Source organism: Onychostruthus taczanowskii, unplaced genomic scaffold, assembly GCF_017590055.1.
Source record: "Onychostruthus taczanowskii isolate IOZ18803 unplaced genomic scaffold, ASM1759005v1 scaffold2, whole genome shotgun sequence".
In the NCBI taxonomy this organism is placed as follows: domain Eukaryota; kingdom Metazoa; phylum Chordata; class Aves; order Passeriformes; family Passeridae; genus Onychostruthus; species Onychostruthus taczanowskii.
This window is the reverse complement of record NW_024499239.1, coordinates 23,522,361-23,538,487: the sequence shown is the minus strand read 5'-3', so window position 1 is coordinate 23,538,487 and position 16,127 is coordinate 23,522,361. Positions and strand designations below refer to the sequence as shown.

General features: G+C 42.0%; 1 protein-coding gene across 2 annotated transcripts in view; it reads left to right on the top strand.

Annotated features, from left to right (window-relative positions):
* Positions 1 to 9,856, top strand: part of UVSSA (UV stimulated scaffold protein A) — a 47,508-nt gene extending 37,652 nt beyond the window's left edge. For both annotated transcript variants that reach the window (XM_041402812.1, XM_041402813.1), the window contains exons 12-13: positions 3,434 to 3,617; positions 6,678 to 9,856. In XM_041402812.1, the coding sequence (XP_041258746.1) occupies positions 3,434 to 3,617; positions 6,678 to 6,771 (278 nt within the window). In that variant the 3' untranslated portion in view covers positions 6,772 to 9,856. The remainder of the gene's footprint in view (positions 1 to 3,433; positions 3,618 to 6,677) is intronic.
* Positions 9,857 to 16,127: the final 6,271 nt, after the last annotated feature.

Genomic DNA, 16,127 nt, shown 5'->3' with positions numbered 1-16,127 from the left:
CTCTCTTCAGGTTTGACTGACTTGGTGTTTGACAGTTATGCATATTATTAATAAAGCTACTGAACCTTTAATGAAACCTCTTGAGAGCCTGAGGAACAGTTACCTGTATTCAAAACAGCAATCTGTATTCAGAAAGGTCTGTGTGAAGTGAGTGTGCATTTAAACATAGAATTGACCCACCCAGTGTCCTTTAATACTTGTTTGACCATCTTTCAGTGACTGTGCTTGGTGATTACAGCAGCACAGCAGTGCAGCAATTACTGAACACCTTCTGGTATTTGCAGGTGTCAAAGTGCTACATTTGCAGGTAGTTTCCATCCTTGTCCAGGTGGAGTAAGTGGTCTAAACTGGCATCCAGCCAGCAGACACTGTTGGACTGTCACAGGGAAACCAGGATAGGAGTGTGGATGTGTTAAAAAGGAAAGTTCCCAGCTTAGTTATGACAAACTAAAACTAGCAAATTAAACTGATAGGTGTTGTTGAAATCTCAAACTGGAAACTAATATTCTGGTATAAAAATCACTTGGACTGAAAAATATTGATTTTTTTTTTCCCTGTGAAATTGCCATTGCTTGAGGCTAGACATAGTATTTATTTTTATTACAGTGTCAGCTCGGTGTTGTTAGAGGCTTCTCACCTCTGGTCCACAAGGATGTGTCTGTTAGTCCCAAACCAGTGTTGGCATTGCTCCTTGTGTTATTGAGTGTGGTTGTTAAGCTGAAATGTCACACAAAGGTCCATCCCATCTGGCTGGGGACATGCTGCACAAGCTGTGCCACTTAATTTGGACAAAATCCTCCATGTTTCTAAAGCCATACATATACCAGATGTCACTAAATACTTCGATCCACTTTCGTCTTTGCTCTGCCTTGCTATTTTTATATTTACTTTAGAGTATTTTCATAACTTTTTAATTTCTTTTTTGCTTCTTTTGAGGCTTGTGGTTTGGAGGGGTGTGTTTGGTTAGTTTTCAGTGATATTTGGTTTTGAGTTTTTTTTATTATAAAGGTCTTGAAGCAATTCTGAGCAGTGCTGCTATGGGAATTACACAACTGGGAGCCTGCTGGACAGTCAGGAGCTGTTTGATTGACAACATCATTAATGAGAGAAGTTTGAAAAATCTGAAAAAAACACTTAAATTTGGGGATCAGTTGTATGGTTAAATTGCACCAAAATTCTTCGTGCATCTCCTTCCTACTGGATGGTAGATTTATTTCTATCTTTGTGTGATTTAGAGGGGAAACAGTTAGAAGTCATATGGTTTGTGTGCTAATGACTGTGTTGTGACAACACTGTTGTTGTTATTATGGATCGTTTATTATCTTAGTACAATATTTTAAACTCTAGCTAATGTCCACAGAAAGGTGCTTTGGGCTCTTCAGTCCTGGAACCGTGAATCAGTTGGGATTACGCTGACCCGCTAATCTGCAGCGTTCATCCTTTTCCCATAGTTCACACACAGGAGCAAATTAAGTGCCTATTTTTTGTGTCAACCCTGAAGAGTATCTGGTTTTTCAGCCCTTAGTGACTTGTTAACAAACAGGTATCAGGACAGGCTGGTGAAGGCAGGCCGCTGGCCACTCAGATGTGAAATAGCATCTCTTTACTAACTACAGTATTGATTCCCGCCTACCCTTGCAAACTGTGTAATTTTCTTTTCCCTGCTGCTAAACTCAGTAACAATGTATGAAGAGCTTTAGGGGCCCATCAATGCTCAAAAAGCCTGCTCTTCCCTGGCATTCTATTGATTTTTCTCAAAAGCTTTTAAATTGCTCCTTCATTTTACTCAAATGCTCATTTCATCTCTACTGGATGCCGGCATTTTTTCGTTGTGTTTAAACAATTGCTCCATTCACGGGGTTCCTAAACTGTGACGCCTTCTTATTACTGGGAGATAAACTGTTTAGACAGTTTTCCTTAATCTTGGATTAATCGTTCCTGTATCTGAATTGTGCTGTTCTGTATTCCCTCACTTCAAAAAAAAAAAAAAAAAAAGTCAGTGAGGTCTTATGATCTATCAAGTATATGTGTTCTATTTTCTCCCTTTGTAACTCTCCTGTGCAACTCTTGAACAGCTTGGCTTTCCTCATGCTTTTTGGTGTGTTGGATTTTAATCAGTCCTTGCTTTCATGTATGATGGTAGTTTAGATCTAACCTTTCCTTGGAAAATTGCTCTGCTATTCCTTAACACCGTGTTCTTAAGTGAGGACATTGCCTCTGACCTTCCCGAAATGTTGTTAGCAGCGTTTGTCACACTCAGTGACCATCTTGGTGTATAAATGAAGTTGTAGAGTCCTTTAGGACTGTTTATGTCTCTATATTTACACAGTTGTTATGTAAGAGGAGTAGACCTTCGGTGTTACAATTTCTGCAGGCAAGAAAGGCTGACTGACATAAGGAAAACTATGACAAATGAGTGGCAATTACTGTTGTTAAAATGCAGACTTCTGGCATTTCTGCGGAGTGTGGACCATGTTCTTTTTGAAGTAGTACTTCCTACAATTTTTTCCAACCTAAATGCTCAAAGTCTTTACAATGAAATGAATTTTTTCTACATTTCTCCTTGGCAGATGTCCATCCTCCAGCCACATTTTTACTTTATACTTTGTGCTACCATGTTTTGATACACAGGACTACACTGAAAGTGAAAAACTGTGGCTTCCTCAAACAGTCCACAGTCTAAATTGTTCATGCTTTTTCCTCTGGTGGCATCTAGGATCAGAATCCACTTACAGTGTATGGCTAGCTTCTGAAGCATTAAGGTTTTGAAAAAACGTAAAACAAGGTTTTGTTTAGATAAATTGTGTCAAGAGAAGAAACTTGATTTAGATAATTAATCTGAGGCAATGTGGGATGCTTAGAAAGTAGTATCTTCTTCAGATGCAAAATGGGTGTTGTGGCAGCAGGATCATGTTGTCCTACTCAAGAATTTTATGTAGATGTCAGATACCAGTTCGTGTTTTAAAATAAGTGTTATTGATGAAAAGAAATCACAATGTTGCCAGACCTACTCTGCTAAAAAGTTGATACATTCCATTTTTTAATGTTTATTTTCAAGCTTATGCAGAATTTATTTCTGCAGATAAGTTCCTCAGCTATATTGTTGGCATTTTCATTTCTAAATAATAACCACTGTGTTTATTCAACTCTCCTACATGGAATAGTTTCCTTGGAACTTTGCTACTGTGCCACTGAAAAACCTTGACTTAGGTGTTCCTACAGAACAGTTTTGTCCATAGCAGCTACTAATACCTACTGGCAGGGCTTCTTCATCCACTTCTGTCATTTTGGGAAACTGCTTTACCTCCCTTTAGATCCTTTAGATCACTGTGGTTCTGCCCTCACCCATTGGTGACAGGAACCTCTTCCTTAGGGGGCTGCAAATCCTCCCTGGGTTTGGGGTTTCAAAGTTCATTTTTTGTCTTTTGAACAGAGTGGCGAGATCCAGAATTCATGAGAGAGGTTGAAGCTGCTACAGGACTGGATCTTGGTTCTTCTAAAAGTAATGGAAAAGGACAGAAAAAGAAAGGGAAGAAGCAAAAATATCCAAATCTGACAGACCTGAAGCAACAGGCTAACACTTCTCGTTCCCGGCTTGAGAAGAAAGTCTTCAATAAGTAAGATACTGCCTTCTCTACACCCTGTTAATTCCTATTTCTGTTTGATTCAACAGTACTCTCTGTTTCTACATTAACATGCACTTACTAAACAGCTTCTTTGGCTAACTGCAAGCAAGAATATCTTCCATATGTCTGGAGGGTAAAAAATAGCAGGTGTTGACAACCAAGGTTATTTTTTCTTTGAGAGTGATTTTTAAGTAATTTGCAAAATTTCCCTATGAAAGATATTTGTCATCATGTCTCAATTTTTTTAAAACTTTAATTTCTGGATTGGCTTCTCTGGATGATCATTTATTAGTCAGGCACAGCATCTCAGGTGGATGTGGGAACCTGCCAACCACTCCCAAATGTGCTTTAAAACATACAGTAACTCCATCTGTCCACTATTAACACTATTTTTGGTGCCTGTTCTTGCTTAGATGTGGCTACAACATAAATTTGCCTAAACATGCTCTGGTCTTTATCAAATTGGAAGCAGCTGCAGCTGTTTAAAGAGTTTCACATGTCAAAAATGTAGTCAAAGTAAGGTAAAGTTGTCAAATCAAAAAAGAAAAATTATTATTGTAAAATCATTAATGGTGGGTTATTCTCTAAGCATACTGGATGAGTTGAACAGCATCCAGGACACAATATTTGTTTAAACTAAATTTTCCCTTCTCTGATATACTGGTTATAATAACAGAGCCAAATCCACATTATTTTTGGTTATGGAAATAGCACATTTTATGTGAATTTTTCATGTCACCTGGTCTTAGTTAGAACTCAGAGACATACAGTTCTAGTGATTGGAATTTCATATCATGGTTTACTGTGGTTTGTGCTAATGATTTTGAGTGTGTGTTAGTGCCAGGCATAGGGAATCAAACCTGTCAAGTTTTTAATGGGTTTCATGCTTTGCAGCACTAAACAAGATGATAACCTTGGCTCCTTATAACAACCCCAAATTACTTGAAATGTATAGGTGATAAACCCAGGCTCTAGTCTGCCAGTAAAGCTAAGTGAAATTGCACACAGATCATCAAAGTGGGATCTCATTTCATTTACAGTATCACACAATCCACTGGTGCTAATGTAAAACCTACATGACATGAAAGTGGCAAGGCCACTCTGCACTGCTAAAGGCTCACTTTTCTCCTACCAATTAGGTAATATTTGAAGTGCAAAACCATGACCACATTTTCCTTACTCTGGTAACTTTATTAGCAGACTTTTGTTAAAAGTATACCTCTTCCAGGGTGCTTTTTCAGTGTTGGTTTTCATTGCAGTTGCTGCTGAGAAAATCTTTAATCCCACCATTTAGAGTGTTATTAAGAAGAAACCTCTTTCAGATGTTTCAAAATGGCTTTGGAAATGAAGCCATTACAGAGAACAGTTACCAAACCAGAAGTCAGCTTCTTTATTGGAGATAACCCTGGAAGCAGAGCTGGAATAGTGTGCAAGGGCTGATCCTGAAAGAGGCCCAGGTGCATGTCTTAGCTGCATTTTCCTGCACAGCTGGGAACATCCTCAGAAGTGATAAATGCAGATTGTGACAACTTAGAGTCTTAACAGCACAGGCCTTGAATCTATCTACTTGTGTGATGGAAGTTGCCAAATTTGTAGAAATCAAAGGAGACATCAGTCAGTGCCCTGCTTTTGGATGGGACAGTCCCTGAAACCAAGCCTGTAGCTGCTCTACCTCACACATCAGCAGAGCAGCCAGGTGTTTACCTGGAGATGTGTGAGGAGATAACAGCCTTCACAGGCAGGGTGACAGCTGAGAACACCTGCAAACATCACCCTCAGACAGCTGAGCTTCTGTTCCAGAGGCATCTGAGGTAACCAGGAAAAACTGGAACTTCAGAATCCAGGGAGGAACAAAATTCCTGAGGCATGGTGCCCTCATCTCTGCACAACAGCTGCTTTAAGTTTCTGAGGGGGCAGATGTTCACATTTTCCTGACTGCTTCTGCTGCTTCTTACACTTCTGGATTTGTGAACCCATTCCTCTGCCTTACCACCTGCAGGATGATGCAACACCTGCTCTGTCTCTGCCTTTTGTGACAATCTCCTACTCCTGTTCATCATTTTCCTCACCCTCAAAATCTTAGCTGTGTAATCTACACTCAAAAGTTTGTGGAAGGGAAAAAAGTGCAGGTGTCTGAATTACTCAGCTCAGAAGCATTGCAGTCCCTCCCTAGAGAAAGCTCTGGGCACATCTTTACTGGGAGGAAGCAATGGCAGCCAGTGGATTAGTGAGCACCAGAAAGCTTAACAGCTCTGAAGTTCATTCCCTCACTTCCTTTTTGAACCTGAAGGATGTTCCAGAGCCTTCTCCAAGCACGGCGGGAGAGGCAGAGGGCTCAGGTGCTTGCCCATCCCGAGGCAGCAGGGATCCCGTTTGCAGGTGATGTGTGAGTGAGGTGTTTGCCATACTGTCCTGCCTGGGCTGAACTCTGAGCACTGCTGCAGCAGAAGCCTGTCCTGGAGAGATACACAATAACCTCTGGTGTCTTCCTACACTAGAGTTGTTCTTGTGGATTAAAAGCTGCTGCTCAGGAATGGGGATGCTGCTGGAGTGAGCAAAAGAGTCCAACTGAGCCCACATCTGATGAAACAGAGTTAGAGTAACCTGTGGAAGTTCACATTAACTGAACAGCCAACCCTTCCCTCACAAAAACGTTCTGGATTGTGGGTTTGATTTCATAAGGGTTTCTGAGTATTAATTCTTTAAGATCTTGTTAGATACTTTTAGGGTTTTTTTCCCTGAGAGCACTTATGTGCTTTTGAAAATCAAACTTGCTCCGTGTGGCTCTAAGAAGTAACACTGGGAGGGTGGAACACAGAGCCATTAAACTGAAAGACTTGAATTTGTTTACTCCTGTTAATAAAATCATTGCTGAATTAAACTATTTATATTGCTGCAGCTAATTTAGTTAACAAGACAAATTTGTTCAACCTCATCAATGCCACGCTCAGAAGCCTGGTAGTGATTAATCAAATCCCCAACATTCATAAATGTTCTCTGAGATTGAGTAGACTCAACAGAACCATTATTATTGTTTTGTTTCTCTTTCAGAGGGGCCATGAAACGGGTCATGAAAGCCATGAACCGGGTGGACCAAAGGAAGCACGAGAAGTTTGCCAACCAGTTTAACTATGCACTGAATTAAAATCTTAATCACCTCTGCCCTTCTTTATTACAGGAGTGCAACTGCAAAACCCTGAATCAAAGATATTTGTATTTACACTACAATACTTTGCTGGGCACATTTTTACAGGTGTCATTTTTAAATTGTTTCCAAGTTTAATTTATTTGATAATGAATATTAATTTTGGAAAAGATGTGATGGTGTGGAATTGAATGCATTTAAAAAGTTGATAACTATTTGAAATACGCATGAAATAGAGATGTTTTATGACTTGTACATAATTTGGGTAAACTGTTCAGGTTTTGGGGCTTGGTTCTTTTCCTTCCTAAGGAACTCATGTAATTTGTACTTCCTTTGACAGTACATGTGTTTAATTTTCCACTTTCAGGCCTTCAGGGAAAAAGATACTTTAAAAGCAATTTGATTGCTGGTAGGAATGCCAATGCACAGAGCATTTTCTCAGCCTACTGCTGTACAAACTGAGCCCACACCAAGCAGCACAGCAGCTCCTGCAGCAGCTCTACAAACACCTTGGTGCACAGTAAAGAAATCCAAATCAGCTGGTGCCTTCAGATGATAAATGGAGTAGAGTTTGATTTCTGCAAACTGAATTCCAGGGGCTATGTTAGTCTTGGTAGCTGTGGCACAGATGGAAAAGCTGAAATGGCAAAGATCATCCTGGCCTGCTTCTTCCCAAGATGGTATCCCAGTATCTCTCAGAGCTGCTCCTGGGCAGCACATTGTGGAAGTCTGCACATGTACACAGAACATGCTCCAGTTGAACTGCAGTCCAAAAAGCTCCAGTATGAGGTGAAAAGAAGAAGTTTAAGAAAATCACTCAAGTGGCACAAGTGAACTGCCTGACTTGGAACAGATAAAATTACATCAGGCTAAAGCCCCGGAGTGTATATAATGACCCAGATATAACACAAGCATCTGGAATCTTCTAACTCCAGAGAGTTAATGTGCAGCTGGATCCACTGTGGGTTGTAGTTCTTGCCTGGGTACTTAAACAAATCTCCCAAACTTGTTTGCTGGCTATGGTCAAGCTTAAGGAGAGAGAATGAAACAGTGACCAGTTGTGCTCTTGCAACATTTCATACAGCTTTATGGGTAAAGAAAATCCAGAGAATCAGGAGAGTTGTGTTTGAAAATCAATTTCAAAGTGACCTGCAAAAGTCTCCAATAAAGTACTCATCACAAAGTAGAATGGATTCTCTATAGCACAGGCTTAGTTACTCACCTGTTGGAGGTGTTTCCTCATGTGTAAAGAGACTCTAAGAATTAAAAAGTGGGAAAATTCTAGCAACTCAGTGTAGCTTCTGACCACCTCAGACAAAAGCTAATTTACAGTTCTGCCAAATACTTTCTGACTTTCACAAGTACTGCATGGAAAGCAATTTATGCTGACTTGATAATTTATCTTGCAAGAGCTCTCTAATTTGGAAAACATATTTTGTTCTTCAACACAAGTTGATATACTTCTGAAATACTGAAAATAAAACAATAAAGAGGCAGAATTTCAAGCGATATCTACTGACTGCACTGGAAAGTAAAGCCACTTCTATTGTCAGTCTTGCTAATGTGGCAGTGAAGATTTCAGGTGAAAATGTGGATAAGGACAAACCAAGTTCATCACCAAGTCAGTGGAATCAACTGCTAAACTGATCTGATTTCATATTATGGACAAAGTCACACACACAAAATAGAAAAAACACAAACCCAACAGCTCCACCACCTCACACGTTGGAATGTGGTAGTAATCATTGGCTGCTGGGATTCCTAGACAGTCCAAACTTATCTGACACTTGGTGATTAACCTTCAAAGAGCCACAAAGGTCATTGTGCCACTATTCCAGAGATTCTTGAACCTGCACAGGTTGAAGGTGTTCATTTCTAAAACATGTTTTCTCCCTGTAAGAAGAATAGGAAATTTATATTGTGCAATAACCCTTAGCCCTCCTTTGCTGGGGCCATGAAATGTCAGCAGTAAAGTCCCCAGCAAACAATAGATGCACTTCACCCCATGGAGTTCCCATTGTGGCCCTTTGATAAAGATCCCAAAGACCAAGATTGGAATGGAAATGGCAGAAATCTGAGGGGGGAAAAAGAAGAAAAGTGTGGTTAGTCAGTTATGTTCCACTGTGAGCAGCCTGGTCTGAAGGAAGGTGTCCCTGCCTCTGGCAGAAGGGCTGGAAAGAGGTGGTCTTTAAGATCCCTCCTAACCCAAACCATGCTGTGATTCTAATGGTGCTACTCAGTCACATCAGTTCTAGAATTATCAGCTAAAACTTCCTGTCTGGACCCAGTTGCCCAATCTGGCAGTTAAACCTGATCCTATCACATGATCTGTGCTTTCCCCCTTCCTTTATTAAAAGCATGCATGCTTGGGAAAAAAAAAAAAAAAAAAAAAAAAAAAAAAAAAAATTCTGGCAGGTGGCTCAGAAACAGCCAGCTCAGACAGAGGTACCTGGACTTTGGGACAGGTTGATGGCCAGTGGTGACTCGTTTTAAAGCTCTTCTGGTGTTTTTCCTCTGCATCTTTTTCTTCATTTTTTCGCCTTGGGGCAAGGTGAACCATTGACCCTTCATAGGAAAATGTGTAGATTGCACATCCCCTGTAGCACTGTCCTTGTGTTCCCCTGGTCCAGTGTGGGACAAACCCTTCCCTTAACCCATGTTAATTATTTATCCAATTATTTCTCTATAAGAGCCACTCAGCATGTATACATGCAGCAGGTCTTGGGTGTTGTCACTTAAGCATTCTCATTAGACCTGGGCAGGCATCATTCAGAAGGTTTGGGGGAATTTTCTCCTTTTCCTGAGTTTATCTGTAGCTGTGCTGGAAGAAGAAATTTAAGAAGGCATCTCTCTCCAAGATCCAGTATACCTCCACTAAATAGAAATCCTTTTATGTTCAAAAATTCAAAATAGATCAGTCTGCTTTTTAGATACATCACACGTTTTGTGTGTCAGTTTACAAATTTGAGGTCTTGGGCTCACCAATTCAAATGTTGCTCAACTGTCCCTGTGACATTTCTACTATAACTTTTCTATTCCTGTCCTCAGGACTTCTGGGGAAAAATAATAAATACAAGTATCATTCTCATAATCTCTCTGTGTGGTCTTGTCTTTGTAACTCACTCCAGCACCTTTGCAATTGTACTTGTGCTTACTGGGGATGCTGTATATGATTTCCAGGTAGCTGCACACCTTGAGGAGTGTTAAGGTGAACAGTTGTAATATATGCTGAATGTTGTGTGGCTGAAGAGACTCTGAGCTGAAGTCTCTAAATCATCCTTTCTTAACCAGGGTTGTGCCAGTGGGAAAAATAAGAACTGTAAGCAGACTTCTCCATGGTTATTCTTACCTGAGGAGTAAAAGCCTGGAATTAAAAAAGACCACAGCATGTACCATACCAGGCCATGAATGGTCTGGCACTCAAATACAGAGCATTTAGTGACATAAATGAGCTTGGCATGGACCTTGTGAGCAGGCTTCTGAGTGAGAGCCATCCTCCTGCACATCCCCTCAGAGGTTTCTGGGTGAGGAGCCCATACTCATCTTTTGCATGATGCCTTGTGACTCCATTTTCTCTAAACTCACTTGAGGCTTGGTTTTGTCGACCTGAGTATGGCTGCAAGTTTCTATTACAAAACTTAACACAAAAAAGTTCCTAGAAATCATAGTTAAAATACTTATTTGTAGTTTTTATTGGTGAGCAAGACATACAAATGGGATTTGTAAGCAGTTTTGCATGGACAATGGATGGTGTCACACAGAACAGTTTGCACCTTGGGGAAAGGCTTCAGTTAATCAAAGTGGGCATTATTGAAAAAAAGATCAAAGAAACCAACTTTGTTTTGTGGAAAACAAAAACTAAACCTGTTCCATTTAAAGTGGCTGTGGAAATGGGTGATGAAGGTGTTACTAGGAGCCTCTAGCCAGAAGGAAGAGGTGTTGAAACTCAGGAGCTCAGCCAGCTCAAACCCAGTTTAGGTGTGTCACACATTCTGCAAATGCCTGGCTGGAGTGCTGCTGCCTGTGGGGCTTATCCAGTGCTGTTTGCCAGGTTAGTGCTGTTACTCAGAGCTGATGTGAATGTGTCTGTAGGCTGTGCACCAGAAGAGGTAAGGATGTTACAGCAGTACTTCAGTGATGAGAAATGGCCATGTAAAGCCACGCCTTTTGGAAAGCCTCACACCCTCAGCAAAGTCACTGGTTTTGAATAGGCAGTGGCAAGCGTGGTGCACCCAGCAGCTCTCCTGCTGGAGCACACGGTCAGGAGGTGGAGCCCAGGTCCCTTCTCAGCCTCAGAGGTGACAGTCCCGTGTCCTGGCTCAGGGGACAGTCCGAGCCACCAGCAACTGAAGAGCAGGAGAGCTGGTGGGAGACAGCTCGATCACCTGTTTGCCTCTGGGGACTGGAATTGAACCACCGTGAAGCTAAAACTGCTTCAGGTAGGAAACTAGACAGAGAGGAAAAGATCTCTGCAGATCACAGTCCCAGTCTGGGGCAAGGGAGGGATAGATCTGCTTATTCCCTTGACACCTGCCAGGAAAAACACCACTGAACTTCATGGAGTCAGGAGAGAGCTTCCTCATGGATACCATCAGCAGCTAGAACAGCCCTCAGGACCCCAAAGCCAGAGAGAAGGGTGTTACTCTGGGAACTTCTGCAGAGCAATTTGTCCATATGTCTGTTCTGGGATGCTCTGGGACAGCTGCATTTAAATATAACCAAAAGCGGTAACAGCATTCTGCTCTTCACTGAAAGTAACACTTGAATTTGCATCTGCAATCAAGTTCTGCCCCAAGCAGTGCCCAAGGAAGACTTGATGGTGCAGAGGGAATTATTCCATAGGCAGGTGAGAAAGAAAAAACAGAGGAGAGACTGGAGGTGTCAGGGAGAATGAGCCAGGAGATGAAGGTGAAAATCAGGGCAATGTCCTTCCTGACAGGAGCACCATCACACACCCCCAAACAAGAAAACAACCTTGGCAGTAGGAACAGTCAGCCACCAGTTACCTGAAGGTCCACCAAGATAAAAGGCAGGTCTGGAGCCAAGTCAGCAAGGAGAGACCAGGGTGAGAGTCAGCTACAAAGCCCAGCACCAACACCAGAGCTCAGGCAGGAGACCCCACTGAAATGCAGCTCCCCTGCCACCAGCTGGGGGGCTCAGGGGGAGGCTCCTGGTGGGTCTGTCCCAGCTCAGCTGTTTTCATGGCAGCCTGAGCCAAGGTGCTGCAGCTGTGCCACTTCAGGGCAGAGCTTCAGCACCTGCTGGGGTGTGGGATGGGGACAGCAGGAGGATTACAAAGGTGGTGAGAGGGTAATGAGAGAAATTAGATCCTGCTGGTGTATTCAGAGCCCTCGGAGCATCCCTCTTACTGGATGTGGTAATGGTCCTATTACAAAATCCTCTACAGGAATTGAAGGAATGAAGAAAGAGGGAAAAGCCTCAAAGCAGCAGTCTAGATCAGACCAGTCTGACCCCTGCCCATCCAGCAGCACCTCACCACCCCCTCAGCTGGGAGAGATGCTAAAGAGCCCAAAACTCAGCAAATCCCCTAGAAAGGACATGTGGATGAGAGCTGGACAAAAAGCTGTGCCTGGCAGCTGGATAAATTGTGATCCGTGGGATAAAGTTGTTCTTCCAGGTGTGGGAGTGGGATGCTGAAGGAAAGAAAGGAGAAAGATCCCTTAATTACTCATGTTTCTGAGTTGATGCTTTCCCTCTTCTTCTTCAAAGCTGATTGAATAGAGAAAGAAGAGGGTTCATGTCCTTGCTGAGCCTTTCCTATCAGCTGGGTCTGGGGAATCCAGAGCCTAAATGCCAGCTCAGGGGAGTGGTGGGAGCTGTGCCACAGGGGAGAACATGGGGTGTTTGTGCTAGAGACAGGCTGCACCAGAGCCTGGGCAAACTGAGCTAGGCTTATGTCAGCACAATCTGTTTCTCCATCTCCAAATGTCTGTGACTGAAATATCATCATTTGGCTTTCTGGGCAGACTTCCCCTTGCTTTTCTGCCTGCCAGTGCCCTGAGCAAAAACCCAGCTCTCCTGTGCCAAGTGCTCCTATGTTTTTCCATTATCATGAGGACTCCTTTCTGTTGAGGGGTTAAGGAAAAATCTTATTAAATTTTTTTTTAATGTGGTGCTAATTAGTTTAGATGTAATGAGCAGCATTAGACTTGTGGTGGCTTTGAAAGGGGTTGTTGAATAACCATTTCTGCCGACATTCCAATTTGCATAATGACAAGGTGTTGGCATTGCATCCACCATTAATTTGCTGTATTTATAATGCCATTATGGAGCCACTCTTATCCTCATGCATTGTAAAAGGTATATGGAAATATAATATATGATCCTGCTTGTTTGGAAATTGTTTTTAGATATCTTTGAATTTTTGTAATAGTATTTTTGGCAGCTGAAGGCTAACAGCACCACCAGGAGAGTCTGCCACACGGTTTCACTAGGGCAGAAATTAAATGCTTCTTTCACATGTGTATGAGAGTTTATTTTCCCAGTGCTGGAGCAGAAGCAGCAGAGGTGAGTGTGATCAGGTGTGCTGCAGAGCGTGCTCAAGGCAAACACGGTATTTCACTCCAAATCACCCCTACAAGGCATAATGCTGGTGCTTGAAGTTCCAAAGAGCATCCTCAATCACAACTCTCAAAACATTTAACAGGTCACAGAGAGTGCAGCTTGGTGCTATGGGCTCCTGGTCAACACAAGGAGTTGGAGGAGCCCAACCAGCAGCTCATTCAGATGCTGTCTTCCTGCACTTCTCCTCCCCTCCTGCAGACTCTGGGAACCAAGGAACAGGAAATAAACTTGTCACACTACCTGTGTTACAGTGAAAAGGCAGGAAAGAGTCCCTGTTTGTGCAGGATGAGTGCTTGTAATGTATGTGTGTGATTAGAGAGAAAAAAAAAATACAAAGAAAGAAAAAGAGCTATAATTTATTTATTTGTACTAAGTTTAGTAGAATTATTTTGCTTCTCTTGAAAAAGCAGCAGTTTACTGAAGGGAGTGACTATTTACAGTGTAAACCATCACCCCACATAAATGATGTGACAATTAAAATAAATAATTAAAATAAATTACTGTGACAATATTTCAGTTCTTTGCTGTGCTGTCATCTCTCCTTCACTGTCACTGTAAAATGTTTCTGTGTCATTGCAGAGAAGAAAATCTAGAGGATGTATTCCAAATTAAAGTCTATCACTTTGAGTGAACCTGGCTAGTTTTAGCTACCTGAACTTGTGTCACATCACAAGAATAAATTAGTAAATCATATGCAGATATTGCCTGACCCTGCATATCCAGATTTTATGTTCTGGCCATGCTCTGGCTGCTTCTCTATCGATACGAGGTTCATCCATAGGATTTCCAGCACCAACAGGATTTCTCCTGAGTGGGCACATAGCTGCAGTTTCCCAAGGCTTTGATAACCTGTTTTAAAGCTTATTCTGTATCGTGAACTCACCTCTCTGCCAGACAGCATCAGGAAAGGAGAAAGAGCTTTTCCTGTCAGGGTTATTTCCACTGTGACAGCCCCGTTCTGTCCACCTGAGATGTCTGTTTAACGTGAGCACATTAACAGATCATGAGCGAGTGAGCAAGAGGGAAAGAAGTAAAAAACCCACCAGACAGAGAAGAATGTGGTTTGTGTAAACCATTTATGTAAGCCCACTTTGAGCAACAAACTGATTAGGATCCTCTTTTTTTACATGCCTGTCCCCTTCATCCCCAGTGTTCTTCTGTTCTCTGCCTTGGTTTACCTCCCAGACTCTGGAAAACCTTCCAGTATCAGAAAAAAAACCTTTTCTTTTATTTGCTCTTAAGAAGGGCTCTACAACAAACATATTTACTTGGTTATCTTTGAGACAGAAGCTGAAGACCAGAAATGCCCAAACATTGTAAAATAATTTTCCTTTGAGTATTTAAATTCAACTGTTTGAGCAGAATTATTTTGTCAGGTAATACAGGAATTAATGAATATTTGTTAATACAGCAGAGTGCAAACAGACTCCATGGTGTATTTTTGGAAAATGGGTTTAAGTTTATACAGACAAAGCTTTATTTTTAACATTTCACTTTTGTAGTATAAGACTAGAAACGTGTAACATGAATGAGTTCAGTCTGAAACAGAAGCTCTGAAATACATGTAAAAAATGTCTAAGAACTAAAAAAGTTACTCCCAGCACCCTGCTCAGGTGGAAACAATTCAAGGAATTTTTGCAGGTGATAGTACAGAACTGGTTTGCAATGACTTTGTGAAACATCATTGACTACTGAGTGAAATCAATGACACAAAATATTTTGAAATATTTTTTAGTTCTCTCTCAATTGTTTGGAATGTATCTGTCTGTATTTATGTGCTTTTTTTCTGTTGTTTTGATTATAAGACATTTTACTGAACAACTGAAACTTGTTCGGTATATGCTGAAGTATATGAAGTAAAATAGAGCAGTTTCCTTCTTTTTAACCTCATTCATTCACAGAGTGAACAATAGTAAGGTGCAATTAATATCTGCATCTTTTCTTACTAATACAAGTTTACACCCTTGGATTTAACATTGATTACATGGGAATTAGTCCAAAAATATGCTGATGCCCCAGATCATCTCTGGTACCTGCCAAAAACATCACTTGAACACATTGGATCAGGGTTTGAATGAGCTGCTCAGTCTGTCAGAGCTGGGACTCTGCCCTCTGGTAAATGCTTTGCTCAGTGTCCCCTTGCATGTGTCCTGTGTCCTGAATCCCCTAACACTAACTTTTATGAATGAATAATAAAGTAATTAAAAAGACAATTTAACTGACAGAATGGACCAGAGCAAACACCTCCTGCTTGTGCCATAACCCTCGTGCCCTCAGTCAGAATGTTCTGCTTGCTCTGCTCCAGGGCTCGCTGATGATTTATGGAAAATGAGCTCCAAGAGCCTGTGCAGGAGCACCAGGGGTGGTGTGCAGGGCAGCAGGGGCACCAGACAGGCACCACATGGGAACTGGCTTTTGGGCCTTGCTGGGGGGTCACTGGGGGAGCTTTGGGGGCTTTTTGTGACTGCCTAATGGGACAAAAGCTGCATCAAGCCCTGTTTGACTCTCCTGCAGAGCCAGTGTCAGCGGGCAGGAGCAGGGGGGATGGAGCTGGGAGGTTCAGGCAGGTGAGAGCATTTTGCTTTAGCTCACCAGGGGCTGGGCACTCACACCTGAGATGTTCCTCAGCAGCTGCTCTATGTCAACAAGGCTGCTCACTGTCAAGTTTACCCCCACACACTCTGATCCAGCACCACGAGCCAGCTGCAGAGTTTTGCTCCAGGGGGCATTATTGGAGTTGGCTCTTTGTTGTTGGTGCTCCAAATGCCCAC